The following is a 26441-nucleotide window of genomic DNA, read 5'->3' as shown; positions in this document are numbered from 1 at the left end:
GGACGTACCACGCTCTGCAGCTGTGGATGAGCTTTGTACTGTACATGCTCTTTCTAAATTGCGTTCAATATGCAGAGCTGCAGCGATATCCCACGTGACAAAGAAGCATCGAACAAACTCGGGAGCAACGAAGGCCAGCCATAATTAGGCTACAACGATTAGGCTGCAACGATTAGGCAGCAACCGACTATTGAGGACACAATGGTTGGACATCCTCCCCAAGATTTTCTTTCTCCTAGACATGTTCTCTTATCTGTCACTACATTTCAGTATCATTAAACCCCTTCCACCATTCAATTGCCTATCGCATTATGGAGCTCCCCAATGAACATTTTGGTGGGCTGGTTCCTCATTCCTGCTCCCATTGCGCTCAGATCATCATCATTGGATCTGGTTCACACTGTTCAATCGGGAGGAGAATGAGCGGTGAATCTGAAAGCAGATTCACCTATGAAGAAGCGGAGCAGGCGAGCCGAGATGGTTGTTCCCTTTTTAAGGAGCGATTTGCATCGCTACAGAATTTGCAACAATTCACGTCCTCGCTACCAGCTCAATTACTTGAGTCTCTTTCGTTGAAGTTCAGCACTGCTCTGGTTGACGGCACAGACTTTATTTTCTTTGCCTGTGAGTGGGAGATGGACGAGCAAGCGATTGTGCCATACGAGGATAACGCTGATAAGTTATGCGTGCTGGAACTGCAAGGTGTGTTACAATATCCTGGGAAAGCCTAACTGTTGGACAACTCGCACTTACATACCTGATAGGAAACAAAACGGTGGGATTTAAGCCACCTCGGCCTCTTAATTCGGATCCTGGGTCCCAAGAAACATTCGAAAGGATTCGAAGCTGGGCGCAACACTGTTGGACGAAGCACCCTCAATGCGTCGAAGCGAGAAAGAAACGACTGTCTCTCATAGAGGCATCTCACTCAATACCCGCACGACTAGTTGAAGTTGGTCCTATTGGAGGTGGAAATGTGGTTCTTCGTGACATCCTACCATCCATCAACCAAGATACCGATATTTCTGATCAGCACACATACGCCGCACTCAGCTACTGTTGGGGTGACAAGAACGACAACGTCCGAACACTGAAAGGGAATCTCGATGAATTTCGTCATGGAATCACCCTCGCCAATCTCCCGAATACGATCCAAGAGGCTATTTATGTAGCACGAGCTATAGGATTGCCCTACATATGGATCGATGCTTTATGTATCATCCAAGACGACGAAGAAGACAAGAAACGAGAACTTCCGAAAATGGCGGCAATCTATGCTGGTGCTATGGTGGTCCTCTCTGCAGCAGTGGCTGAATCATGTCGCCAAGGGTTTCTCCGCCGCCGGAAGATCTCGGATCTATTGAGGACCGTGTACAGACTCCCTTACTATCCGACTATGGAGGGATCGCAGGAAGGATTCTTCATCCTCTCTGAGGGGCCGATCAATGACGACGAGGTTGTAGAACCTATTGACAGAAGGGGATGGACATTGCAGGAACATGTCCAAGCGGTTTCACTTCTCCGGTTTGGCTCGAGGCAAGTGAGGTGGACTTGTCCAACATCTATGGAGATTGACGGTGGTAACGACATTTCAAAGACATCAGAAGATCTTGATTCGGAAGTATTCGATGGCAGTTATCACGAAGGTGTCCTAACTCTGCCAGAGATTCTCAGCAGTCGGCGAGCAATGGAAGATTTCTGTGATGAATGGAGGAGGTTTGTCGAGAAATACACCACCCGATCATTGTCGGAACAAAGCGATTCCCTCCCTGCCATCGGTGCCATGGCACAGAACTATGATCGAATCACAAAAGGAAAAATGGGACGCTACTGCGCGGGCTTATGGGAGAAAGATTTAGCACGACAGTTACTTTGGTTTAAGCCAAACCCTTCGAACGGGACAAAAGTTACAAGACTGAAGCCGTCTTGGGCTTGGTCGTCTTTACCCGGCTCGATACTGTACCCTGCCCTGCACCTTGTGGAGTCCAGCGTGGAAATCATCAACTGCATCTTGGAACGACACGATCAAAATTGGTCCTACGGCAGCGTGGCATCAGGTGCTCTGACCGTCGATGCACAACTACGGCCCTTATTTTGGAGAGATTATCCGTACATCAACACCGAATACGACGCTGCGGACGATGAGACATCGCCAACCATGCATGTTTACTGGGATACAGATATCCAATGGGATCCGGGACATCTGTTTTGCATGGAGATACTTTCGGCTGCAAATGAGGTTTCGAAGTCCAAGGGCCTTATCTTACGTCGCCTTACGGATGGTAATTTTGAGAGACTGGGTTATTACGAATGCCCTGGATGGCTCGTCACTGAGTTCGACAGCACAGATACTGGTATATCGGACTCTAGAATCACTATAGTTTAGATATAATTTGGTAAGTCATGCCCTACTCGCATCTTCACCTTCCTGGAGGATCTCGCTCACGTGGTAGGCTACGAGGTAATTAGACCACGGAACAGGCTGGGACATTACTTAGACGTAGGGTGCCTTGCAAGTGGACCGCACCTCCGTCTAAGATTCTCGACGGTTTCTCTTCGCCGATGGTTCATCTTGGTCCTGTAAATCGCTAGAATCGCCCTCGACATCAAGTAGAAGTAGGATCTCTCTAGCCATCGGACGCTCTTGGCGTTGATTCGTGTCTTGCGCGTACGGGTGCCGCACCATTTGTAGGGTTGCGACGCGGAGTGCTTCAGACGGGTCAGTCTGTTCACGCTCTCGGGATAACCGATCACCTACCTCCATAATCCAAGGCCTTCACTCTTTCAACAGCACGCTCATACACCTCGAGAAACCGCGGCCGTTGCGACTCGTCCTGCACATCCCGACGCCAGGGATTTACCCTTTGCTGCCAGGGATGCTCTCCGAACAAGAGTAGGAACGTCAGCACGCCGACTGCCCACACATCGGTGGTCGCAGTAAAGCCCGTCATCTCCCTCTCGGGCGACAGCCAGCCCACGGTGCCGCCGTGGCCCGGGTTGGGAGACACGAACCGCGTCGGTGCGTGGATGGCATCGTCGATGTCGAGTAGGACTATGGATGGGCTGGAGTGGTTCCAATTTCGCACGCCGATGTTGGCGGATTTGATGTCGCCATGTATCCAGTTTTCGGAATGCAGAAAGTCAAGGGCTCCTAGGATTTGGGTGGTGATATGCTGGACTTTGGAGAGTCTGGGGCATGAATAAGATTAGAGCGGACGAGCTGGGGAGGTGAGTGTGGAGGTGGCTGTGGATCGTGGCTCACCTGTGTTGGAGAGTGTTTGCTTCAAGCTCTACAATAGCTAGGGTTCCCTCTACGGCTGGTTCGAGGGCGAACCACACATCAGTTGTGAGATTGCGCCGTGTATGATCGTCAGTGATGATTTCAACGAGGCGCATAATACGCTCCTCCCCTGCCGAGGTTGCGAGTCGCGTGAGAGACTCCATCGTTCTGGTCCGCCGCTGTACAATCTCGGCATCTCTCCCAAATATCGAGACGCGCTTGAGTGCAACTACCTTGCCGGTAGAATTCACTCCGATACTCACGCGGCCCACACCGCCCGTGCCGATGGTTCCAGCGTTGGTTAGATCCCAGATGCCAACCTTGATAGAGTTGGCTGGAGACGGAGTTGGAGTCAGGGCTAAGCGCGAAATACTTAGATCTGTACCATATACTTCGTTGATGTATCTCCGGAGTTTGATGCTGTGAGCCGGAGTCTGCGCAAAACGAGTGTATTCCATCTGATACGCCAGCTCACCAAAACGGACTCGGGTGGAATAGTTGTTAAGAAGATGGATCCCACCGAGTGTCAACGGCACGCCGTCAATCTCGACCTCTGACCGGGACGAAGCTTTTTGGATATATATGCGACCGCTTTCCTTATGGACCTTCACAATTGCATGTCGTTGTCTCATACCATAGAGGGGAGAGTCTTCCATCGCCATGACGAAGTCGTTGTTAGGCTCTTGGAGCCGGACTCGACCAGCTGCCCACCCACGCAGGTTGCGGACGAGGTCAAGGAAGTAGCATCCAGTCCAGATAGATTTGACGCTGCCGGCCAGAACTTGAGACTCTGGTGCCGTCGTGACTCCGTCATGGGCAGGCGGAGGAGCGCTAATTGAAGAGCTGGGCGACGAGGATGACAGCTGCCCGAAAGCATTGCGACGCAGAAACCTAGTAACATCGGCGTCTATCCGCTTCTCTGGCTCGCACCACATGAACTGCGCTGCATGAGCCCGTGCTTTTGTTGTCGGTGTCTCGCCCTGACCTCCCTCTTCCTCAACCCCTGGTTGTTCCAAGATCCAGTCTGAGACTTCGGAGAACGCAAATTTAGCGGCGGCATTGGCAGGGGTGATAACCAGTGTAGCCTGAGATGCGGCTGAGTCCGGTCCAGTGGGATCCTCGTTCGTGCACTGGCTTCCTGGGCTGTCGGCCATGATTGTTGCAAGACTGAACGAAGTAGAGACGAAATATTACCCCGCTTTCATGGTTGACAATTAATTGTACGGGCTCAGCCACTTCTGCGCCACCTTTGGGCTGGCAAAGCATTCCATAGCATCACGTGGAGCGGGGAAATCATAATCCGGCGGCGGGTTTTCTTGGAGTCCACCACTACTCAAAACAAAAAACGCGTCATCTCCCTCCGCACGCATCGCGGCGTTGACAGCGCGCGTCTATCAAACAATACCACGCCATCCCCTCAAACTGTTTCTTCTCTTCCAATCTCGACTAGGAGCATCGCGACCCCCCGACAAACACATCAAGCCAAAGCTAACGCCGATGGTGAGCCAGATGCGCGGCCTCCTGTCGCAGTTCAACCACCACCCAAAGTCATCGTGAGAGGAAACCAACCGCGTGTCCAATCGACTCGACCAAATCTCCTCCATCAATGGACGGGATCCTCCCACCCACCACAAGACACAAAAGCTGGCTGCAACTAATAGCCGAAGCGTACGAAAAGGAACATGGAGTAAGGACCCCTAGCTGTGGTTTTTCGTCGACTTGCGCTTACGTTTCGTCTTTCCGCAGCCTCTCCCAGACCCCGTCTCGACTGCCGGGTCCTTTCTAGTTACCGCTCCAAAGACCCCCGTCGCCTCATACGACATGGTCGGCTTCGATGACGAATTCGTTGCCATACTCGAAGAAAAGCTCAATGGCATTCTATGGCACCAGAAATTGCGACGGAACCTATTTGGCCCTGTCGCTGACACATTCCCGATCGGACATACACCTCCAGGCTTTCGGGAACCATACTTTGCTGAACGGGATAAGCCAATCGACACCGACAGCGAGGACGACGATAGTCCTGAGACGCAGCGTATACTCCAGAAGTTCAGCATCATTAGGACAATGAAACGCGTTGCTATGCCGCGATCACCAGGCTTTGATAAGCGCAACGCTAAAGCAAAGAAGAGGAAGGTAGAAGACATTAGGGTTAGGGAGGATTTGCGAGGTTTATCTGCTCCCTCTTTACAAACTAGTTCATAATGCGGAGGAGATACTTCCTATACAGTCAAGGACGGGTTCTTCCCCGCGTGTATGTGGGTATCGCATTTATCCACGTAGCAATTGCGAATTGCATGTGCAGATAACCCTAACCCCGACTCTAGGTACGCGGCATTTGGCCGATGACGAAGGGGGAGGGTATCCTGCTTCTTGGGGTGTCGCCGTCAAGGAGTCTTTGGGCTTTCAGGTTAATGGCGGTGGAGTGCGGAAGAGTTAAAAGGTGGAACCGTATGAGAATGTCGGATCACCAACCTTGCCAGCACCCAAAGCTGTAACCTGTCTTGGAAACTTACTTCTCTCACGTCCATGCTTGGATTCACATGGTCCACCAAGGAAGACACTGCTAGCAGTTGGCTGATCCGCTCGAACAACCGAAGCTGGAAGTCGTGCTGCATGCCATATTCCTGTTAGCGTTGAAACAAATACGGAATCTTGAAAATGTAGCCAGGCGTGCCGACTTTACAAGTTAAACAGGGGATGAGTTGAGAAGCTAGATTGTGTCGACTGCAATAAGCTATATCTGCGTGGAAATCCTTTGGGCTTTTATCATCGTGGCATTCAATGACGTAAGTAGTTTTCTGGAATATCTTCAACCTCGATAGCCTTTGCTCCATCACTGTGGGCTGCAACACCAGGCTTACGTTAGATAATATTTTATCGCCACTTACCGGGTAACAGGCTTTACTGGCGGAGGCAGAACCCGGTGACAACACTGTATCCCGGAATCTGGGACAAACCTGCCGGCGAATCGGCAACCCCATTACTTTCCTTCCGTCGCATTACGTCTCATCTCGCCATCGCAAACATCACCTGCAGGGGACGGAATCCACAACCCAGGCGACACGACCACTCAAACGGCAGCCTCCCCGGAAGGATTCTCACCACACGATTGAATGAGCTGGATCTCCGACTTAATTATGCACTGGAAAATGCTGCCGCTGAAGAAATGGAAAGCGGACATGGAGTTTAGACTGTCCATGACGAGCAAGATGGACCTGAACCTGACCCTTGCATACGGCACGCATATCGCGTCCAAGGTCCTCTTACGCCAGACTATCGCCTTGCCATCGGCGGAGTGAGACTTTAAGAACAGACTACTAGGCAACAGACTACTAGGCAGCTGCAGCGCAAAAACGTGCCGGTGCCAGACAGCAACCCCGTACACAAAGCCATGGTTGCGATACCGCTTCCTCGCGTTGACATTGTCGTTCGCCGTGCAGTGTTTTAGGATCCCATCGGACCGGCGTCCCTATACCACGTCACAAACTCGGATACGGTCTTCCGTGCCATTATTCAGCTCAAACCGGGCCATCTCCGGCGCGGCACCAAGGAGAACTCAAGCGTACCCCTGACCAGGATGACAGCCGCGTCCAGAAACCGCGCCTCCAGGCGATGTTGCCGCTCCCCGCTCAAATCCTGCAACAAGACCAGCATACCGTTTGCATCAATGACTCCCACGCTGGAGTCCCTAGCAAACTCACCCGATTTCATTAACCCTGGGCACGTCGAATTCCAGTCGTGCAGCCGACGATCCGGCAGCAAGTAGGTAGGTTTCTATCCTTTACAGGAAATACTCAACCACACTGCACGCTGCTTTGAGGAATATGCGGTCTCTTGTCTAAATTTACGTCTACATGTATCCCAGAATTCTCCAGGCCTACCTGCAGGTCTACGTCGAATCGTTATAGTACCTTTGCGCCGTAAGTTGGCTCTTGACCACTCTGGTCGGGGGATCAAGATTGGTTACATGACAGGTCGAGTATACCTTCCGGTCCCAGCGCAGGCCTTCTTCCAGGCCGCGATTATAATCTTCTTCTATCTTTTTCCTGCTTGATGAGTCTTAGATGAGTCTTTAGCAGCCTGCGCGCGAGCGTTTCCGCAACACATGCCCGAGTCAAATGCTGATCTAGTCCCGGTGGGAGTTGGATTTAGATCCATAGGCCTGCGGGATGGTCAGCGGTGCCAATCGGAACTCGGCCGAGTACTGGGGCGATGTGGATAGTTTTGACCAGCGCAAGGGGACATGGGGTTGATAGCCTATGCGCTACTCACCGCGCCAAATTACTTCGATGCGGCGAGGTTGCGCGAGGAGGAGGTGGGCCCCCCGGGGGGGGGGGGGGGGGGGGGGGGGGGGGTTGCCTGGCTGGGTGGTTCGGACAAATCAATCGGAGACACATTTAGACAGCTCAAACTCGTTCTACCTCTGGGATGGGTGGAGCAGTGACGGCCTTTGGGGCGACGAAAGGAAGCAGGAGGACTTTTACTGGGAGAACTTTGCGATACAGTTAGCGAGGCTAGAAAATGGAGATTAGCCTGGACGCATAGGGGTGGCCATACCATTTAGTCAAAAGATAACGTGTAGGTCCGCTTTTGCGACTTTCTAGACAGCTGTTGTAGTGGCGGGTATCAATTTACCGCCGCCGCTTGACCGCCTTGATGCTGTTAAGGGTCTCCTGTTGCGTCCTTTGCAGCGGTAGTCTTGACATACTGGCATTTCCAACACAGATGGGATGTTGAATATCGGCTACGCCTGCTTACATAGGTATATAGGCAGGGGCCGCAACTCGTCCCAGTTCGCATACTGGTGTCTCAAGAGCTTCGTCGTGGACAGATTACCAGAGACTCACCCGTTCTGGATGTGCAATAAGCTGCCCCACCCGCTCGACTCGTCTACCCTCAAAACACTGGGCACCGGAGATAATGCCCAACAGCACCTAGACGAAGTGGTGGTTGTCTGGCCTCCAAGGCACAACCTCTGCAGCATCCCCAAGTGCCATCTTCCCCTCTCATCGGGCGCTATTGGACGAGAAGATCCCACAAGGCACGAGAAGCCAAGTACAAGAAGCTGGCATACTCGTCTACTTTTAACTTCAGCGTCCCCACTAACTCTCTCCTCAAACAGCTAGCGCCTAACAGCACGCTTAGCATAAGCACCGACGATGGTAATACTGGGAGCGTACAGTGGGAGCCCTTTGGTGTCCACCTCGATTTCGTGGAGATCATCCTCCCTGACTGTCGGGCAGAGAATGTGCCCGCGCTTGTCAGTACCTGGAAGACACGAAAGGCGATGGACCTCCGGGTGGAGGCAACATTGATCTCTGCGATGAAACATTGGCCAGCATGGCACTTCCGCGTATACAGGGTAATATAAAGGCCATCCACCTCAACCAAGACACGATCCGATTAGTCGAGGGAGGGTTCGCTGTGTCTGCCTAGACTCGCAACGGAGTTATTCTCTGAAAAGTCCCATGAGAGATCACCTCTAGACAACCTCCTGTCGACGGCGAAGGATGGTCTACGAGTAATCGTGACTGCACTATATGGTCAGACGGGGGTGCGAGTAGAGTTGCAGATTCGTTCGACAACCTTTGGGCGAGTGTTTTGGGCGAGTGCGGCGAGTTAAATACCCCGATGCTTCGGCAAGAGACGGAGAGTGTCGTGCTACAACGTGATGCGAACGTGAAGTTGATCATCGCCTAGGGGACTTTGATCCCCACGGTCCAGCATTAAATCACCATCTGCGAAGGAGACACGGCTGGTAGGGATAATGGAGGCTAAACGGGGAAGTCGGAACGTCGTCCTAAGGTGGACCTATGGCCATTCACAGGAGTCTTTGCCGTGTCTTCAGCCTTCGCCGTTGATCACAGCCGCGCGCAGGCTCACTGGTTGAGAAAGAATTTGGTACAAGCAGCGAGCGACCCTAGAGGTAGGCCGCAGATCAGGGAGTTAGAACAAGTTACAGAGTACTAAAGTGAATTGCGCCATATTTGATTTTGTTTTTAGCGAGAGAAAAATGAGGTTCTGTGTGTGATGGGATTTAAAGCTAGTACTCCTTTCCTCTTACCGACGCTAGTGGCATGATACAGCGCAGCTTACTGCATTCCTGTGAGGGAGCAAACCTGCCACGCTGTTTAAACTGGGTGCCTATTTGTGGCGGCAACGGGTACTGTCGCTGCCAAAGATAGAGGCGAAGAAATGCTTAAACGGAAATTTAAGAAGCAAATATTCGCGTAATCGAATCATGTGGCTTAGCTAACAAGTGACGTCTATACATGGATCCAAGAACACAACGCAACTTCTCAGAGGCTTACCACAGTATCGAATACAAGGACGACCTCTAGCACCTTAGTAATTACATGGAGCTCCGGGCTAAAAGCTAATAGATGTAGGGTAGGGGGAGCTTCTTGAAAGTCGATATGCCGCTTGGCAGACGCATCCGTCTGCCAGTTCAATAAAGTACAGGATGACTCCAAAGTCGCTCACACCTTATCCACCTCCTCGACGGCGAGACTATCCCGTGCCCTCTTCTCGTCGCTTACCATAAGGTCCTCGACGCGGTCCTCGTGACCAAACGCCGCCGCCATGTGCTCGAGAGGCACGCCCTTCGTCTCCGGGACGAAGAACCAGACATACGCAGCTCCAACGACGACCCAGGCGGCGAAGAAGACGAAAGTGCCCCAGCCAATGCTCGAGATCATGAATGGCGTCGCCTTGGTGATGACCAAGTTCATCAACCACTGCACCGAGGCGCCGAGGGTGGCGCTGGTGGCGCGCACGTTGAGCGGCACGGCCTCGCTGGACAGAATCCAGGGGATGCCGGCGAAGGAGGACACGTACCCCACCACGTATAGGTAGATGAAGGCGCAGGCCGCGATGCCGCCACCACTGATTTGCCGGTCGGCACTCCCGTCGGCTGTGGGCCCAGCGACCTTGATGTACACGCCGACGAACAGCAGCGAGAAAGTCATGATGCCGCAGCCGATTAGCAGCAGCGTCTTGCGGCCCAGGCGGTCGACCAGGAAGAACAGGGCCACCACGGCGGTGACGGATTTGACGACGCCGTAGATGCCCGTGGCGAAGAGGCCCGTGCTGGTGCCGACGATGCCCAGCGACTTGAAGATGGTGGGCGAGTAGTAGTTGATGCCGTTGATGCCCGACATCTGCGCGATGAACTGCGTCACGCAGCCAATGGAGATGCGGTACAGGATGTCCCGCTGGACGCAGTCCCGCGCCAGCTTCCGCACCACCGTCCACCGCGAGTCGTCGGAACTGACCCCCATCGCCGACCGCTCCAGCTGCACCTCGGCCTGGATGTTGGCGAACTCGCGCTGCACGTACCCGTGCGCAGGGTCGAGGCCGCGGAGGCGAGCCAGGATGGCCAGGGCGCTGTCGAGGCGGCCCTTCTTGACGAGAAGGCGGGGCGACTCGGGCAGGAAGACGCAGCCCAGAAGGAATACGCCGATCAGGGGTAGCTGGATGGCCACGGGGACGCGCCACTGCATGGGGTTGGAGGCCGGGACGTGTAGGTTGACGCCGTAGCTTATCCAGAAGCCTAGCAGGCCGCCGAGCTGGTAGGCGATCTCGAAGAGGCCGATGCACCGGCCGCGGAGCATGGGCGGGGCGATCTCGGAGACGTACAGGGGTACCACGGAGGTCAGGGGCCCGACGCCAAGGCCTGTCAGGAAGCGGCCTGCGTACATGGTGTCGATGGAGCCGACTAGCTGGATGGCGGCGCCAATGATGAAGATTAGCGAGGCGGCTACGAGCGTGAGGCGCCGCCCCCAGATCTCGGCGCAGGGGAGGGCAAAGAAGCAGGCGATGAAGCAGCCGGCCTGGAAGGTGATGACAATATTGCTGGAGAGGGCGTCGAGGTCCTTGGTCGGTAGGTTGGTCAGGCCGAATTGGTCCCGGAACGCGGGCAGGGCGAGTGTGCCGCCGAGGAAGGCATTGTCGTAACTTTACGGTGGTGGTTCGAGTCAGCTTGTGCATCTTTGTTCCTGGTCTGAGTATTGGGAAGAAGGAAAGATTTGGGGCAATTACCCGAAGAGAGATCCGCCGAAGCCTGCGCAGATGGATGCGGCGTATAACTTCCAGTTGTAAACCTCGCGCGGTGTATCCCCGTCGTCTTTGAGTTTCCAACCCATTATGCTCGACTGCTAAAGTTCACTCGCGGACGTGGAAACAACAAAGGATTTCCTTGTTTGTTTTGAGGTTCGCCTAGCCAGCCTTTCAAGTGTCTCGGCCTGAAGGCGATCATCCTCTTCATATGCAGACGGCCCTGGAGAGGTTTTCTGCTTGGAGACTAGCCATGTCCTCCATGTTGGAGGAGAGGGTGCTGGTGTTGGAAAAAGCCGCGGGTCCACATCCTGAAGACAAACGCCATTGACTAAGTGCGCTAGCCCATGGGGAATGGATTCTCCACTGTGGAAACATGGAAACCTTGCCACCAGAAGGTTAGTGACTTCTGGTCGGCTCAGACGTCTGCCGACAAGGCACGCCGCGGTAATATCAAATTCCGCGGGTGTGAAATTTCACGACGGTGTCCCTGCTAGGTGGGTCCTCGAGACACATCTTTTCGGCGAGCCAAACTTGAGCTAGACTGGCTACTAATTACCTGCCAAGTGGTTTGGTAATAGAAAGAAAGGTGCAAGGGTTACCCCGTCCACCAACTAGCATACGTCACTCTTTAACACCATATGCGCCAAATTACTAGGTAAATTATTAGTAGATACTTTTACCGCGTTAGTAGCCAGGGTATTGGCCCTGTTTTTTTTTTCTTTTACTTTAGTGGGGATTATTAGATAGAACCTCTCGCATCAAACCGGTTTTGTCAACAACATGTGTAGATTAGTCTAACGTTGCTCTATGGCGTAAAAAGATCTATCCAGACCGTGCGTATTCTCTCATCTAATTATACAGCTGCTGCAAAATATCCCACGCTCGCTGGCCCCGCTCGGCGTACCGTTCTGGCAACGACTCATCTTCCACAAACAGCTCCGCACTGAAAGATTCGAGGCTAGCCCACCCCCGATAACCAAGGACGTTGATGATGACGTCGAGAATGATCGGTATGGGCAGGTAAGCACCTTTGTCGGTCTCAAAGGGGAAAAGCCGAGCGTTCCGCGACCAGGTCATCCTCTCGGGCTGGCCGGGGATATAGAGCGGATTCCCCGGTATTAGCGGAGAATCGAGCATCTCGGCATCGCCGACTTGGATGTAAAATATCTTGTCGACGTCTAGTTCCCTCGCCATCTTCGCCAACGTAGCCGCCAAGGCTTGGTCACCCCTGGGGTTTCTCCCGGTTGGGGAAGTCGGGTCTGCCCAGACTCTGCTGGCGATGTGGAACGTGTCCAGGCAGAGCCCTAAATTGGGCATGTTGACCCTCTTCACGATCTCCCATGTGCCCTCCCATGTGTCGATGTGCTTGCCCCAGGAGACGCCTTCGTAGGCAATTCTTATGACGGGGGTTTCCTTGGCTGCGAGCCTAGCAAACTCGACTAGGTCAGCCGTGATTCTGTCCAAGTCGCCTGTCGTTCCATGTTCTTGGAAGTTCGTCGGTATTTGGATGATGTCGGTCCCCAGTATCTTGGCGATCCTGAACCAGAATCGAAGTTTCTGAACGACCTTTTTGCGCTCGTCGGCGGAGGTGAGACCATCAGCGTGCTTGAAAGGCTGGAGACAGACTATGTCCAGACCGAGTCTGTCGCATTCTGCCCTGGTTTGTTTTGCGGCCGTGAGAAGATTGGCCTCGGTCAGACCTCCGGGAAGAGCCCGGGCATGATATTCGAGGCATTCGTCAAAGATCTCGATGCCTTCGAACGAGTACCTCGCGGCTTGTTGGAGCTTCTGGAAGAGTGTGTGCCCGGCGGATGAACGTCCCAGAGACACGGTGGCAACGGACGAACGAAGTCTCATATCTGGGACTGTAGAATTGCGATGGAGATGCTAATATCGAGACGAGATGCCGTGTAAACAAAGAAGGATGGCGCCAGTCTTTCGGCTTCGTGCAGTAAGGACAGGTTTAGTTCTCTCGAATCTCGGAGGAGCCATGCGTAGATATCGGGGTCAAACGGGCTGGGCAATGACAACCGGGCGGAACGATACCGGAGATTTGGCGACTTCGTAATTAGCGACTGTGTTATTCGACACTGCGAAATAGGAATGGATAACCTCTCACGCTTCCAAGATTCGATCGCTCAAGCTAACGAAGATAGTCTACCTAGCGTATGTCCACAGCCCCACCTAGCGGCGAAGCTCAATTCCACGGCTAAGCTCAATCCCGCGGCTTTGTGTTTTAGCGCTCTAGCGCCATTCCCTCCATTCCTTTTAATATTAGCGGCGCTTTCACGCACGCCGTGGGGTGTTCAACGCAAGACTTGTACGTAATATGCATATGGGAATTGTAGCTGGCCCCCCCATTAATCCCGAACGTCCCATCCACCTAGATTATATCTGGCATGCTCTTCAGCAGTCACGTGGATCCCATGCCATTTCCCATGCCATTTCATGAAACGACACGACCAGCATCTTTCGTGACACCGACCTTGGTTCTCAGCGCACATCATCTCGTCGACGATATGGCCAGTGCTGAAACAACAGATGTCCACGGCGACACCCGCCACCTCTATTTACTCGGCCACCACATCTCCCACTCCCTCTCTCCACGCTTCCACAACACCATCTACACCTCCCTCAACCTCCCCTGGAAATTCCATCTCCTCGACACTCCCAACCCAAGGGACCTCCTCCCACGGATGCACGACCCCTCCTTCGCCGGCGCATCCATCACCATGCCCCACAAGGTGACCTTCATAGACCACGTCGACGAGCTCACCGACGCCGGCAAAACCATCCGCGCCATCAACACCGTCTTCATCCGCGACGACCCGACCACGGGGAAGAGGACATACGTAGGCACCAACACGGACTGTATCGGTGTCCGAGACGCCATCCTGAATAACTACCCGGACACAGTCAGGGGAAAACCTGCCGTTGTGCTAGGAGGCGGTGGCGCGTGCAGGGCTGCCGTGTATGCCATGCTCAGCTTGATGGGTGCGAGCGAGGTGTATTTGGTGAATCGCGATGCGGGCGAGGTCGAGGACGTGATTGGGGATTTCAGACTGGCGGGTCTGGCGGACCGGTGCGTGCATGTGAGGACCGTCGAGCAGGCGCAAGGTCTTCCGCCGGCGACGGTTATTGTTGGCACGGTGCCTGATGTGGCACCTCTGTCGGAGGACGAGATCAGGGCTAGGGATATTGTCGCGTGTTTCTTGCGGAGGTCGACGACTAAGGGTGTGTTGCTCGACATGTGTTATCATCCGAGACTGGAGACGGCATTGATTGTGTCGGCGCGCAAGGAAGGGTGGGGGGTGGTGTATGGAAATGAGGCCTTCTTCTATCAGGCTCTGGCCCAGGTTGTCCTCTTGACGGGGAGGACATTGGACGAGCTGCCGATCGAGACGGTTAGGGAGCTCATATGTCCTAATACCCGTGAGACAGGCGCTAGGTAGGTAATGGAGATGATTATCGCTACACGGCCCATTGAGTACTGAGATCATGATATCTTGTCTCTGGTGTGTCTAAAAGGAATCCCCGGAAACTCTGCTCTTGTCCCGGTGAAGGGGTAATCTATCTCTTACAGACCTTGTCCGAACCCGGATACAATACTATTATGTACAAACTTCAAAGTCTACGGCACCAAGTCTAGGTATGTACGAAGCGTTTACTCTCTTTAGTAACGTCTCTTACGCGAAACCGTGAGTTCATCGCCGTGGCGATAATTCATGGAGCGTCCATGGGACGAGAAAGGTCCGGGATCAAGCCGGTGAAGCCCAGATTCTGCATGAACTCGGATGATTGGGCATCCCTATACCAACCGTTAGTGCTATGTAATTCCGTACGTTCACGAATAAAACAACCGCTGGAACTAGGACTCACCATTCTATGCCGTCCAGGGAGCCCAGCTCCCCAATAAAGTTATTATCAGGCAGAGGAAATCCACCCATCGTAATGACACCGGGGTGCTCGTGTGAGGCTTCCCCGGCATGTCCGAAATCTACATGTTCTAGTGAGAGTTGATGCTGACTCCTGCTCATGTCTGTTGGTACCGCGTAAGAGCCTGAAACCTTTTAGCATTTTTGCGACAAGCTGTAGAAGAAGACTTGACACACCCTCTGAGAGACCGAATGGAAACGTCTGTTCGGAATGTGAAGCTGCAATACTGTCGCCCGGGGTTGCTGACATGGCGTCTTCCGTCGAGCTGTCGACAGCAGGGTCCAGCGTAGGTCTCCCGAATCGGAGGCGTGCTACTCGGTGCGAATCCGGGGTTTCGAGTTCGGCGTTCAAGCCCGACGGTATGTAACCATTTTCCTTGTCGCTTAAAGATTTGTAGCTGGCGAAGATGGGGGGAGTGACGGGATTGCCAAATTTCTCGTCGTAGATTGAGAGAAGGCGGAGAATCAAATGACGCTTAGGTCCAGGGAAGCGTTGATCGAAGGGCATCCAGTGTGTTGTCGGTGAGGTGTGTTGTTTCCTCAATAGAACTAATGTGGTCTTGAAAGCAAGATGAAGGTTCACAAGCTGAGGGGAAAGCCTGGTCGGAACGGCTGAATGACCCGGATCCAAAAGCCATGGGAGAGCACAGTGGTGCGGGAGGTGATCGGACCAATGACTCAGAGACGCCAGATGTTTTGCGGCAGCCTGGTCTGGTGATCCCACCACTGGCTCCCACATGACGTCGTTTAGAATGCGAATTATGTCGACGAAGAGGTTGAATGTGCTGACTCCTCGCATGGGCTCCGGTGGACCGGGCACGGGGTTCAGCCATTGACTGTGCGGCGGAGCCCAGGGCTCCCACTCGTTTGGGCCGGTCTCTGCGAGTGTTGGCAAATGCCGGATATCTGTGCTTCTCAGGTGGGGTGGCTTGTCCAGATGGCTTGACACGATTGTATCAAGCACGAAGCAGCCAAGGAGAGTGCGGGTTTGGTTTTCGTCTGTGTCGCTTGTCGGAATAGGCGGTCGCCTTTGTAACTCAAGGGAGGCCCTAACCGAGCGGCCGACGAGCCGCCAGGCAGCGGACAAGGCCCCTCGATACATCTGATATAGGCCAAGTATGAGAAACGCCTTCCCATGGCCAAGTTCTGGACTCTCCTCCTCGTCCGGCATTGACCTCTTGGCCTGGTCGTACATCCGACGAGGCGTCAGGTGAGTGCCTTCGCCATCCCGCCCGTCTATCGGTGCGGCATCGACGTGTCCTCGTGCTTCTTGAAGAGATGAGTATGCAAGAATGGCCCAAAGTGTGCATTCATCCCCCTTGCTGGTGGCAAGGGATCTCGGAGAGGAGTAAAGAACCTCGAACATTTTGTGCTTTTCAACAATGGGCAGCCAGCAGTTGGTGTAGGAAAAATATATTTCGAGGAGGCGCTGAGCATACGGCGGAAATGCGAGTGGTTGTATGTTCTCTGACAATGGTTGCCCCTTATTCGACGTTGTATTACGAGGGGCTATTTCTATTTAGTGGTGAGAAAGTTAAAATTACGTTCCTTATATTGGATGACGGTACCTACCAGGCAACATGGAAGACTCGGGGTCTTGAATACTTTGGTCTGGCGAGCTCCGCCGAATGGGATCGAACCGGGCGACACCAAACCGAGACAGATCGAGGGCAGAATTCTCCACCCCAGAGCTGTTCACGACATTCGGGTTGGCATCGACACTCGCCTCCAGTCTCGATAAACGGCGTTCCAGCTCTATTTGCATGCGGCTCTTCACCCACGTCTGCCTCAGAGTTTCTGGGTCGCCAACCAACTTGCTGACCAATGTCAATTTTCCCCCGGAATCGAGAGCGAACTCAAGGTCGGCCAGGAGGTCGGACACAATCTTTTCTCCGTTCGGGACGACGGCGAACACGAGTGCCCACAACAGCTCTAGAGACCGCACGTATCCCGTCGGAAGACCACGCTTCTTAATGCCTAAACCGTAGTTGCATGGCGAGTCCGACATGGAGCACGGTGTACAAGTCGGTTGCCGTCCGTCACATTTGTGCTTTCGGCCGCGGCATTGATCGCAGGCTCGGCTAGTGCGCTTTCGCTTGGCCGACGAGCCGAGTTGGGGCGGGGACTCGTCGCCGGTTCTTGACGCATCGACATCGTCACTCATGGCTGCTGGTGAGGCTGTCGACGCAGGGAGAGTTTCTCAGCGCTGGAAAATTGGGCTGGCCCAGCTGTGATGTCACCCCCACTGGTTCCTGGCCTGGGGACCTCGTGCGGGGGAGATTTGACACTAGCACAGAAATGTGCTCATTTAGCGAGGTTTTGGTTTCTCACCCCCCAGTGCTTGTAACCGGAAATATTGTGGGTTCTGACTTTTCCCGCCGTCTTTTTAATACTTTTTAGCGCTAGGCTAGGCTGTCTGACCCACGGTTGGTTCCAAGGAAATCGCATGACCACCATCTGAACTCTTTTCTTGCTGTCCCCGTTCTATAGCCAGCTAGGCCACTGACGCTCTATACGCCAGCCAATCCTCGATGTCGTGTTTGGAGACACCATGGTTGAAATATTGTGCGAATCTGTCTCGAGTCTGGGCAGCACCACCGGGATGGGGAGCCCGCCCAACTTCGATCTCCCCGTCCCAACTCTGGAGAGATTCGATCCCAGGGCCTCGATTGTCATTGTCGGGGAAGCAAGGACAGGCAAGTCGACCTTGGCCGTGATCGCCTGTGCTGCGCTCGGCCGACGCCTTATCGACTTTTGTGCCTTTTTCCAACAGCGCACCGGCCTCCGAAGACGGGACTTTGAGGCGGATCACGGAACCGTCGAGTGCAGGTCTCGCGAGTTGGCGCTCCTCCAAGAGCTGCTGCTGGTGAGCGACAAGGGTCATATCATCATCGTCCCGACGACCTGCGTGGCGTACCCGGGTTCTCAGCGCCTGATTAGGAAATTTGCGCAATCTCACCCGGTCATCCACATCGCCGGCAACCTCGAGAACGGCACTAGCCCACCGCCGGAGGCTGACGCATTCCAGGGCTCCAGGAACACCAGCTATCGGATCAGCCAGTCGTGCTCCAACTACGAGTACTATAATCTCTTCGAGGACTCAGCCGATATAACTCGCAAGTCTCCCAGCCACGGCGTCAGCGATTCCACGGCGGCATACAGCTTTGGATCCTCTTTCCTCAGATTGAAGCGTGTCGAACAAGATTTCCTGCGCTTTCTCGGGTCCGCTTTGATGACTCCACGCCGTGGTTTTCTCAGTGGGATGGAACAGGACTATCCCCTCCCAGTGCAAACGCCGTTCACCTGCGCTCTCTCACTGACGCCCTCCGAGCTGCAAAATGCTAAAAATCTGGAGGGTATGCTGTGTGATGGGGCTGATGCTGTGGAAATCAGAATCAGCCTGGCCGATGACAACTGGGCTAGATCTTCCCCCACTTCTGACATCTTTGAGATTGTCAGCCGTGGCTTTACCGCCGTCCGCCGCATCTTTACGGGGCCGATCCTGTACCACGTTGTGAAACCGGAGCCTCTGAGACACTCGCCGGAACCGGAATCGGTGCACGATGGAACCCAGGAAGCCATATATCTGGATCTCCTCTGCCACGGCCTGCGTCTCTGCTCGGACTACCTCACGGTCGACCTGTCCTGCGATGATAGCTTCATCAGGAAAATCGTGGCGTCCCGGGGGCCAACGCAGATCATGGGACATTATCACGACCCTTCTCTTCGTCCCGACGGATGGTCCCGTGCGGACCGTATGGTCAAGTATATTCGGGCAAGGTCGCTCGGCTGCCGGATTGTTCGCCTTACTCAAGTTGCCGAGTCAGAGGCGGACAATCTCGGCGCCCGGCAATTTGCCCACAACGTCCGAACTTCTGGGTACCTCCACCCTGAGCTAATCGCCTACAATACTGGGCTTCAGGGTCGAACGTCCTGCTGCTTCAATCCGATATTCACTCCTGTCTCTCCCTCTTTGCCCCTCATGTCAGGAGGCAGACCGGTCCCGTCGAACCAAGCTTCATTCTTAACACTCAAAGATATACAGACAGCGCTCTATGCTTCATTTGTCCTGAACAAGATGCATCTATACATCATCGGGACCGACGTATCCTCCAGTCTATCCCCGCCGATGTACGAGACGGCCTTTAGACATCTAGGCCTACCACACACATTCGTGCCCAGGAGCATGGCGTCCATTCGAGAAGTAGAGGACTTAATTGCGGACGATAGCTTCGGCGGCGCCAGTATCGCGCAGGGACACAAGGTGTCGGTACTCCCCTACACGCGATACATATCCCACCACGCTAGGATGATCGGCGCAGTCAACACGCTCATCCCCATCAGATGCAAGTGGGAAGGGCGCAGCACTCCCCCGCTCGGGTTCTGGCGGCAGAGAAACAGATCTGGTCCCGTCAAGGGTCTCTACGGAGAGAACACGGATTGGATCGGCATATACAGATGCATAGCCAAGAGGCTCTCGCCGGTCAACGCTATCAGCTCTAGGACAACCGGTCTCGTCATGGGAGCCGGCGGCATGGCCAGGGCGGCGGTATACGCCATGATGCAACTCGGAGTGCGCCATATTTTCCTGACCAACCGCACAACCGTCAACGCATACACCCTAGCCGACCATTACAACAGCCAGACTGTCGGCCAGAACGGCGTGCCAGACGAGTCCGGCGCCGACACGCTGAACCTCTCCAAGAGGGCGTCGGTAGGATCAGCACGGGTGCACGTCATTGAGTCGCTGGACCACCCGTGGCCTCAGGGCTACGCCCAGCCGACTATGGTCGTCTGCTGCATTCGCGCCCCCGTCGAGATCCACGGCACGCAGCCCGGTATCACTATACCGCCGCAGTGGATCAAGAGCCCCAATGGCGGAGTTGTGATTGATGCAAGTCTCGAGTCCCAACCAGCACTTCTGAATATTGTGCGCTAATACATACACGCGTTCACACAGACCTGTTATGAACCCCTGCTAAGCCCGCTGATCCGCCAAATGCGCCGCGAAGCCCACAGGGGCTGGGTAACGGTCGACGGACTGCTGCTGCTGCCCGAGCAGGCCGCCGCGCAGTTCAAGCTCTTCACCGGTCGGGAGAGCCCGTATATCCGGATGTGCATCGCCGTGTTGCAGCACTACCAGTCGGAACTCGATCCAGAGACAGCCGACTTGATACAGCTTAGAATGAAGGAGCTGTATGGCAAGCTTGGTCTTGACCCTCCGCGTTCCGGTGTGTCATGATGACCGCTGACCGCGGTTCCCATACACCTTTTCGACGGATCTCTTCGGCTCAACGACATGCCTAACTAAAGATAGGACAGAAAAGACTTAATGGGGGATCAAGAGGTCGGCACAACGGAAAGTTGTACATTTATGCATACCAGGAAGCAGCATTCATCGTGGAGTTCTGTTTAGCGATACTTGTTTGTAAATAGTTGAGTGACTCTGTGATTGAGATTACCTGCTTACAAACTATATGGTTCAATATCTACAGGCGCTTCTGTCTCTAGCGACTTCTTTACGGCCTCACAAACAATCAGGGCCGCCAACCCCGCCTCCGGCGTGCACCTTGGCTCCTCCCGGTCTCGGATGACTCCCACAAAGTGCGCCAGCTGCCGCTCAAACGCCACCCCAGCGTCCACCTCCAGCCGTTGCGACGTCATCTCCCCTTCCCAGCTCTTGACCGCACAGCCATCGTACGACCACCTCGTCATATCCGGAACACTCAGCGTAGCATCCGTCCCGAATATGCGATAGCAGTCCTGCCTACTAAGTGGGAACCGCGGATCTTCCCCAGTGCCAAACTCCCAGCCGAACGGCGTCGCGACGTTATCGCAGAGGAAGAACGTGCCAACGGCGCCAGTCTTGAACCTGAATATGATGGCCGCGCCCTCCTCGGACTCAAAACCCCGCCGCGAAGGCGTCTTCTCAGCATGGACCCGGACAATGGGGCCGAGGAAGGAATGCAGCAGGTCCACGTCGTGGACGAGGTTGATCAGGACAGGCCCGCCGGCCTTCGTCCTCCGCCACTCGGCGTCATAATACGACATCGGTTTGAGAACACCCCACAGCCCGTTCACGCCGACGATCCTCCCCAGCGACCCCGATCCTATCGCCTCGGCCGTCGCCACGGCATACGGGTTGAACCGGCGATGGTGGCCCACCAGTGTCCTTACACCCGCCCTCACGCGCGCCCCTTCCAAATGCGCTGCTAACTCCCTGCCGCTCTGCGCGGAGGTGGAGAAGGGCTTCTCGATGATCATGTGGACGCCCGCGTCTGCGAGCTCCTTGGCGGCTGCGGCATGCGTGTGGTTCGGGGTGCACACGATGGCTGCGTCGGGCTTGTGCGGGGACGCGAGGAGGTCGTCTATGGACTGGTAGAAGGCTGCGCTGTATTTCGAGGCTGCTGGCTGGGGGATGGGGTCGACGATGGCGACGAGGGCGAGGTTGTCGTTCTGCAGGATCGCGTCGGCGTGCCGTGGGCCGATGATGCCGAACCCGATGACGGCTATGGTGATTTTGCTGTCGGTTAAAGAACCCATCCTGGCTTTTGGTACCACGGCTTGAGCACAATTAACTGTTACTAGTTGTTTGGTGTGGATACTGGGTTCCTGTGTTGCCAAGATGATCACTTCAAAGAGCAGCACAGCGCCCATCAGAGCAACTAAGATCTATCGGTGCAATAATAAATCATGTATTAAATGTCACAGGCTTTAAAATTCCCCGCAATACCCATAATTGCCGTAATCTAGCATCGTCGCGATGTTGAAGGTTGCGGGATAGTTCTTTCCCAGGATCGGCTAAGGACTAGCCGCCGTGGCGACTTCGCCCGCCACAACCGGGATTTCGCTTTTCCCCCGCCCCTATGTCGGAACATGTCCTTATCTGCTTCTACACAGTACAGTACATAAAGGTGGGGGGTTATCAATTATGGGTGGATCTAGGTACAGACAAATGAACAGTGCGATGAAGTATCAGTGGGTACTCACGTGATCATCTGGCCCAAGACCAATGTAGTTAAGCCTAGTAAAATGGGCTTCTCCTGCATAACCGAGGAACGGAATCTGGGGTACTTGACAATTCCCCGGCGGGGATTCCATACTTTCTTTCCCGTTTAGAACGCCTCAATATGTAACCCAAATGAGGATACGTTGCCCACGTAAAGCCGATAGGTGTCTATCGTTTTGCCTTGTCGCCTAACGCCACCAACATAGCACCCATCTAGGTAATTTTAACAAGCACCAAGTACCAGGGCGCATGCGGTGTAGAATAACCCATTTCCTCGGATCTCGCAGCCCAAGCTTGCAAAGTCCTTGTAATGCGTCACCACGAAAAGACAGGCCGACATTTACTCTTCTGGGAGAATAGTCTACTCCAAGAGCGGCAATCCGAGGGTTTCTGAACCCTATGGCGTCATGGGATAGATAGCTCCGTCGCTAGACAAGGCAATATTCGCCCATTTATCCCAAGACTAGCTAATGCACCAACCGCCGTCCAAAACCCCCCGGGCAGATCCGCGACCCAATCCGGTAAGTATTCCCGTAGACAATACAGCTTCCAAGATGGACGCCTGACGCGACGCGATGTAGGTCATTTACTGTCTGTATTTAAAGAAGAAAAAGATTCGAGGCGTTACCAAGGCTCAATTAACCGTTTCCACCCTTCTGATATCCTCTTGTGAATCCCCTCAGTAGACAATTGTTTTGATTAGAGTTCCCAGAGGCTACCATCGCCATATCCAGAAGCCCAAAATGGCACCCATTGCCACCTACGCCGACGACGAGAAGAACGGCGCCGCCCTTGAGGCCACCTCGGACGCCCTCGACGCCGTCAACATCCTCAAAGCCAAGGCGGCGGCAACACTCGAGCAGTCCCTCGAAGCCGGCGGCTTGGTTCCCGAAAACCCACCCAGGTTCGACTCGGAGAAGGACAAGACATCATTCCGGCAGTACGAAGAGGCATGCGACCGGGTCAAGGCCTTCTACCAGGAGCAGCACGAGAAGCAGACGGTGGCGTTCAACCTCGGCGCGCGGGTGCGATTCCACTCGGCGTCGCGCGAGGGCGAGGAGATGTCCATCTGGGAGGCCATTGAGAAGCTGAACACGCTCATCGACGAGAGCGACCCGGATACGGAGCTCAGCCAGATCCAGCACCTGCTGCAGACGGCCGAGGCCATGAGGAGGGACGGGCAGCCCAGGTGGATGCAACTCACGGGGCTGATCCACGACCTGGGGAAGCTGATGTACTTCTACGGCGCCCATGGCCAGTGGGACGTGGTTGGGGATACGTTTCCGGTCGGGTGTGCGTTTGATGAGCGCATCATCTACCCCGACACGTTTAAGGGCAACCCCGACTCCAAGGATCCTGTGTATAGCACCAAGTTTGGCATCTACTCGCCTGGCTGCGGCCTGGACAATGTCATGCTTAGCTGGGGACACGACGAATATCTGTACCACGTGGTGAAGGATCAATCGACTCTGCCGCCAGAGGCTCTGGCCATGATCCGCTATCATTCGTTTTATCCATGGCACAAAGAGGGTGCTTATCGGGAGTTGATGGCGGAGAGGGACCACGCCATGCTAAAGGCTGTGAAGTCATTCAACCCCTATGACTTGTACAGCAAGAGCGACGATGCGCCGTCTGTCGAGGAATTGAAGGTACGTCGTGAAACTCACCTGTCCCTGGCGTGCACCGCGGTCGAGGACCAAGCTGACCTGATTCTCTCCGACGTAGCCATACTACCTGGAACTGATTGACGAGTTCTTCCCGGAGAAGCGAATCAAGTGGTAGATGTTTGGGGCAGATGCCATGACGGGAATTGGGATTGTATGCCTCGGCAAATCTACATAGTCGCATATGTTCTTTCCGCCCTTACACACATACAATCCACCTCTTCCTCGGAGCCTCTATCTTGCGAGATCAATGCAGTACCTCATCCGACTCACAAGCGATATCCCCTGCCATATCACTGTAAGTAGCTTGGGCCTCACTCTTAAACCAGCATACACCAATTTGGGACGACCCTCCATGCCCCAGCGCGGCTGAATCAGTGACTGTCATTCCCCTATGATGTCTTGCTCCCTTGACGCCGAGTGTCACTACAGAGGCAGATAGTAAGAGGCAGCAGCATTGAGACAGACAGGACGTATTGATATTTCATTAGTACTAGTACTATTGAGCCTCTAGGCCACCAACTTGATACTAATTACAGTAACCCTAAATGCCTGAATCCACCCATGGGAGCCTTGTTAGCTCTACAATCTGGCCTGCTCAATACGGCGCCCAGTCTCATCGAAGTAGATCTTCTGACCCGAGTTCAAGCTCTCCTGCAAGGCACGGCCGATCTGGACGGCCTGCACAGCGCCCGACAACTTGAGCGGCAGCTTAGTTCCATCCAGGCACGCGGCAGTAAACTCGTTGGCCTCGGTGACAAAGGCGTCCTGGAAGCGACCCCAGTAGTCATGCGGGATCTCGCGACGCACACCCGTCGGCTCATGCATCTCCACCAGCGACCCAGTCGGGTTGCCATTGACAACCAACTTCCCCTCGGTGCCGACGATCTCCGTCATATCGTGCTGCCCAGCAGCCATCATGCGCGACGAGTAGAAATAGGCAAGCTTGCCGCCCCAGAACTCGACGACGCCCACGCCGTTGTCCACGTCGGCGTGCCGGCGCAGCTCGGGCTGCACGGCGCACACCCCCGCGGCGGCGACGCTTTTGACCACCGAGTCCTGCCCCAGAAACCACAGCGCCAGGTCGATGTCGTGGATGTTGCAGTCGACGAAGATGCCGCCGCTGAACTCGGCGTACGCCACGAAGAATCCTGTCTTGTCCAGCCGGTCGCACGTCTGCGACCGGAACACCGAGGGGCGCCCGATGGAACCGGCTTCCATGCGGTCGTGCGCGTCCCTGTATGAGGCGTCGAAGCGCCGGGAGAAGCCGCACATGACTTTGAGGTGGGGCTTCCTGTTGGCGGCGTCGACGACGGATTGGGACTGTTGGGCGGGTCAGCCTTGGGAACGGAATAATAACATATTTCGGAATGACTACATGTTGGTGATGTGGAGATGGACGGAAACTTGAGGGATGAGGTGACATAAATAGGAGCTGAACATACAACTTCCACACTCGTGCTCAGCGGCTTCTCGCACAGCACATGCTTGTCGGCATTGATGGCCTTGATGGCCTCCTCGGCGTGTGCCGTCGTCACGGTGGCAATGAGGACGGCCTGCAGTCCTGGGTGCTTGAGCATCTCGTCATAGTTGGTGTAGATGGTGACGCCCGACGGCTCAAGCTCGCGACGAGCCCAGTCCACCTCCTTTGCGTCTGGCGTGAACGTTGCCACGAGCTCGGCACGGGGAGTTCGGCTGAGGAGATTCAAGGCATGGCGAGCGCCCATGCGTCCGAGGCCGGCACAGGCGATCTTGAGTTTTTGTGGAGCCATGGTGACAGTGGGTAGGTAGCTTTGAGACTGACGTAAACTGGCAGGGGGGATGGGGGTGGCAAAGACCGGTTACGACGCTGCGTGGGACACAAGAGCCAATAGTCTGGTAATTAGAGCTCCAAGAGACGTAGTGAGAGAGAGACCTTACTGGGTCTGGGGCCAGGTCCCGAGCCCCCAAACTTCCAGGTCTTATACTTGTACATAATATTGGGGCCAGCGGATTGCGTCGACGGCTGCGAGATAGGAGTTGCACACAAGAAGCGGTGTCCCACGTTCAGCGGAGTCGGACACGTAGAAAGAACTCCAGGCCCCGCCGCAAAACCTTCCGAATTAACCAGTGACAATCGAATTGGTACTGCTGAGAGATAAGCGCGGTCTCTGCAGAGGCTTCATGTGACTCGCGTGGCGGGACATGGTGGGGAAGAAGTGGAGATCGCTAAGAAAGGCAAGTCTGGCGGCTCAACGAGGTAAGTCTCGCCTGGTGGGAGTGGAGCTATGACCAATTATATAATATAGGTAGACGGAGATTTCCGTTATCTGGCTAACCCAGGTTAGGCCTACTTTTGGCACTAAAATGGGCTCTCCCCGCATAACTACTGTGTAAGGGAGAGCTGCAGGGGCACCGAATCTGGGGGTACAATGCCTCCCCGCGCATAGCCCAAATGAGGATATGTTGCCCGCACGTAAAGTCGATAGGGGCGCCGTTGCATCGCGCCCCAC

The 26441-nt window shown here is 54.6% G+C and overlaps 12 protein-coding genes across 12 annotated transcripts; 6 read left to right on the top strand and 6 right to left on the bottom strand.

Moving 5' to 3' along the window:
* Window positions 1–191: 191 nt before the first annotated feature.
* Window positions 192–2488, top strand: QBC33DRAFT_282599 (heterokaryon incompatibility protein-domain-containing protein). Its single transcript, XM_060423264.1, has 3 exons — window positions 192–702; window positions 765–2396; window positions 2454–2488. The coding sequence occupies exons 1-2, from the start codon at window positions 312–314 to the stop codon at window positions 2384–2386; spliced, it is 2013 nt and encodes a 670-aa protein (XP_060278650.1). The 5' UTR covers window positions 192–311; the 3' UTR covers window positions 2387–2396; window positions 2454–2488.
* On the bottom strand, window positions 2304–4457 carry QBC33DRAFT_551887 (kinase-like domain-containing protein). The gene is made up of 3 exons (XM_060429241.1): window positions 3263–4457; window positions 2759–3189; window positions 2304–2709 (listed from the first exon to the last, which is right to left on the bottom strand). Exons 1-3 carry the CDS (start codon window positions 4432–4434, stop codon window positions 2534–2536), a joined length of 1779 nt encoding a protein of 592 aa, XP_060278649.1. The 5' UTR covers window positions 4435–4457; the 3' UTR covers window positions 2304–2533.
* A 161-nt stretch (window positions 4458–4618) lies between these two features.
* Window positions 4619–5698, top strand: QBC33DRAFT_282571 (uncharacterized protein). Its single transcript, XM_060423263.1, has 2 exons — window positions 4619–4967; window positions 5027–5698. Exons 1-2 carry the CDS (start codon window positions 4887–4889, stop codon window positions 5483–5485), a joined length of 540 nt encoding a protein of 179 aa, XP_060278648.1. The 5' UTR covers window positions 4619–4886; the 3' UTR covers window positions 5486–5698.
* Window positions 5699–7164: 1466 nt separating this feature from the next.
* Window positions 7165–8654, top strand: QBC33DRAFT_623656 (uncharacterized protein; the record flags this gene model as incomplete). Its single annotated transcript, XM_060432910.1, has 4 exons — window positions 7165–7598; window positions 7675–7787; window positions 8046–8229; window positions 8406–8654. Exons 1-4 carry the CDS (start codon window positions 7527–7529, stop codon window positions 8652–8654), a joined length of 618 nt encoding a protein of 205 aa, XP_060278647.1. The 5' UTR covers window positions 7165–7526.
* A 403-nt stretch (window positions 8655–9057) lies between these two features.
* QBC33DRAFT_601540 (general substrate transporter) lies at window positions 9058–11616 on the bottom strand (the record flags this gene model as incomplete). Its single annotated transcript, XM_060432112.1, has 3 exons — window positions 11324–11616; window positions 9823–11239; window positions 9058–9132 (listed from the first exon to the last, which is right to left on the bottom strand). The coding sequence occupies exons 1-3, from the start codon at window positions 11425–11427 to the stop codon at window positions 9058–9060; spliced, it is 1596 nt and encodes a 531-aa protein (XP_060278646.1). The 5' UTR covers window positions 11428–11616.
* Window positions 11617–12167: 551 nt separating this feature from the next.
* On the bottom strand, window positions 12168–13445 carry QBC33DRAFT_623654 (xylose isomerase-like protein). The gene has a single exon (XM_060432909.1). The coding sequence runs from the start codon at window positions 13196–13198 to the stop codon at window positions 12191–12193; it is 1008 nt and encodes a 335-aa protein (XP_060278645.1). The 5' UTR covers window positions 13199–13445; the 3' UTR covers window positions 12168–12190.
* Window positions 13446–13800: 355 nt separating this feature from the next.
* On the top strand, window positions 13801–14793 carry QBC33DRAFT_623653 (NAD(P)-binding protein; the record flags this gene model as incomplete). Its single annotated transcript, XM_060432908.1, has 1 exon — window positions 13801–14793. The coding sequence occupies exon 1, from the start codon at window positions 13861–13863 to the stop codon at window positions 14791–14793; it is 933 nt and encodes a 310-aa protein (XP_060278644.1). The 5' UTR covers window positions 13801–13860.
* A 319-nt stretch (window positions 14794–15112) lies between these two features.
* QBC33DRAFT_623652 (uncharacterized protein) lies at window positions 15113–17524 on the bottom strand (the record flags this gene model as incomplete). The annotated part of the gene is made up of 4 exons (XM_060432907.1): window positions 16849–17524; window positions 15454–16791; window positions 15221–15401; window positions 15113–15149 (listed from the first exon to the last, which is right to left on the bottom strand). Coding segments are annotated over exons 1-4 (2148 nt in total), but the record flags the coding sequence as incomplete, so codon positions are not given.
* Window positions 17525–17709: 185 nt separating this feature from the next.
* On the top strand, window positions 17710–20831 carry QBC33DRAFT_551880 (putative quinate pathway repressor protein QutR). Its single transcript, XM_060429240.1, has 2 exons — window positions 17710–20170; window positions 20237–20831. The coding sequence occupies exons 1-2, from the start codon at window positions 17828–17830 to the stop codon at window positions 20516–20518; spliced, it is 2625 nt and encodes an 874-aa protein (XP_060278642.1). The 5' UTR covers window positions 17710–17827; the 3' UTR covers window positions 20519–20831.
* QBC33DRAFT_461352 (NAD(P)-binding protein) lies at window positions 20743–21819 on the bottom strand (the record flags this gene model as incomplete). Its single annotated transcript, XM_060425025.1, has 1 exon — window positions 20743–21819. One exon carries the CDS (start codon window positions 21817–21819, stop codon window positions 20743–20745), a length of 1077 nt encoding a protein of 358 aa, XP_060278641.1.
* Window positions 21820–22936: 1117 nt separating this feature from the next.
* Window positions 22937–24181, top strand: QBC33DRAFT_481406 (uncharacterized protein). The gene is made up of 2 exons (XM_060425352.1): window positions 22937–23934; window positions 24011–24181. The coding sequence occupies exons 1-2, from the start codon at window positions 23029–23031 to the stop codon at window positions 24065–24067; spliced, it is 963 nt and encodes a 320-aa protein (XP_060278640.1). The 5' UTR covers window positions 22937–23028; the 3' UTR covers window positions 24068–24181.
* A 311-nt stretch (window positions 24182–24492) lies between these two features.
* QBC33DRAFT_501075 (NAD(P)-binding protein) lies at window positions 24493–26020 on the bottom strand. Its single transcript, XM_060425697.1, has 2 exons — window positions 25395–26020; window positions 24493–25272 (listed from the first exon to the last, which is right to left on the bottom strand). Exons 1-2 carry the CDS (start codon window positions 25719–25721, stop codon window positions 24532–24534), a joined length of 1068 nt encoding a protein of 355 aa, XP_060278639.1. The 5' UTR covers window positions 25722–26020; the 3' UTR covers window positions 24493–24531.
* Between the last annotated feature and the right edge of the window lie 421 nt (window positions 26021–26441).

This window comes from Phialemonium atrogriseum (assembly GCF_030411735.1).
Source record: "Phialemonium atrogriseum strain 8032-3 unplaced genomic scaffold QBC33scaffold_41, whole genome shotgun sequence".
NCBI classification, from domain to species: Eukaryota; Fungi; Ascomycota; class Sordariomycetes; order Cephalothecales; family Cephalothecaceae; genus Phialemonium; species Phialemonium atrogriseum.
Note: the sequence above shows the minus strand (reverse complement) of the source record. Positions and strands in the feature narration are given on the sequence as shown.

Coding starts and splice junctions, on each gene's coding strand:
- QBC33DRAFT_282599 (XM_060423264.1), top strand. CDS start 312: ATGGAGCTCCCCAATGAACATTTTGGTGGGCTGGTTCCTCATTCCTGC. Junction 703..764: donor ATGCGTGCTGGAACTGCAAG/GTGTGTTACAAT, acceptor CATACCTGATAG/GAAACAAAACGGTGGGATTT.
- QBC33DRAFT_551887 (XM_060429241.1), bottom strand. CDS start 4,434: ATGGCCGACAGCCCAGGAAGCCAGTGCACGAACGAGGATCCCACTGGA. Junction 3,190..3,262: donor GCAAACACTCTCCAACACAG/GTGAGCCACGAT, acceptor TTCATGCCCCAG/ACTCTCCAAAGTCCAGCATA. Junction 2,710..2,758: donor GAAGGCCTTGGATTATGGAG/GTAGGTGATCGG, acceptor ACCCGTCTGAAG/CACTCCGCGTCGCAACCCTA.
- QBC33DRAFT_282571 (XM_060423263.1), top strand. CDS start 4,887: ATGGACGGGATCCTCCCACCCACCACAAGACACAAAAGCTGGCTGCAA. Junction 4,968..5,026: donor CGTACGAAAAGGAACATGGA/GTAAGGACCCCT, acceptor GTCTTTCCGCAG/CCTCTCCCAGACCCCGTCTC.
- QBC33DRAFT_623654 (XM_060432909.1), bottom strand. CDS start 13,198: ATGAGACTTCGTTCGTCCGTTGCCACCGTGTCTCTGGGACGTTCATCC.
- QBC33DRAFT_551880 (XM_060429240.1), top strand. CDS start 17,828: ATGGTTGAAATATTGTGCGAATCTGTCTCGAGTCTGGGCAGCACCACC. Junction 20,171..20,236: donor ATGGCGGAGTTGTGATTGAT/GCAAGTCTCGAG, acceptor GCGTTCACACAG/ACCTGTTATGAACCCCTGCT.
- QBC33DRAFT_481406 (XM_060425352.1), top strand. CDS start 23,029: ATGGCACCCATTGCCACCTACGCCGACGACGAGAAGAACGGCGCCGCC. Junction 23,935..24,010: donor CGTCTGTCGAGGAATTGAAG/GTACGTCGTGAA, acceptor TCTCCGACGTAG/CCATACTACCTGGAACTGAT.
- QBC33DRAFT_501075 (XM_060425697.1), bottom strand. CDS start 25,721: ATGGCTCCACAAAAACTCAAGATCGCCTGTGCCGGCCTCGGACGCATG. Junction 25,273..25,394: donor TGAGCACGAGTGTGGAAGTT/GTATGTTCAGCT, acceptor CCCGCCCAACAG/TCCCAATCCGTCGTCGACGC.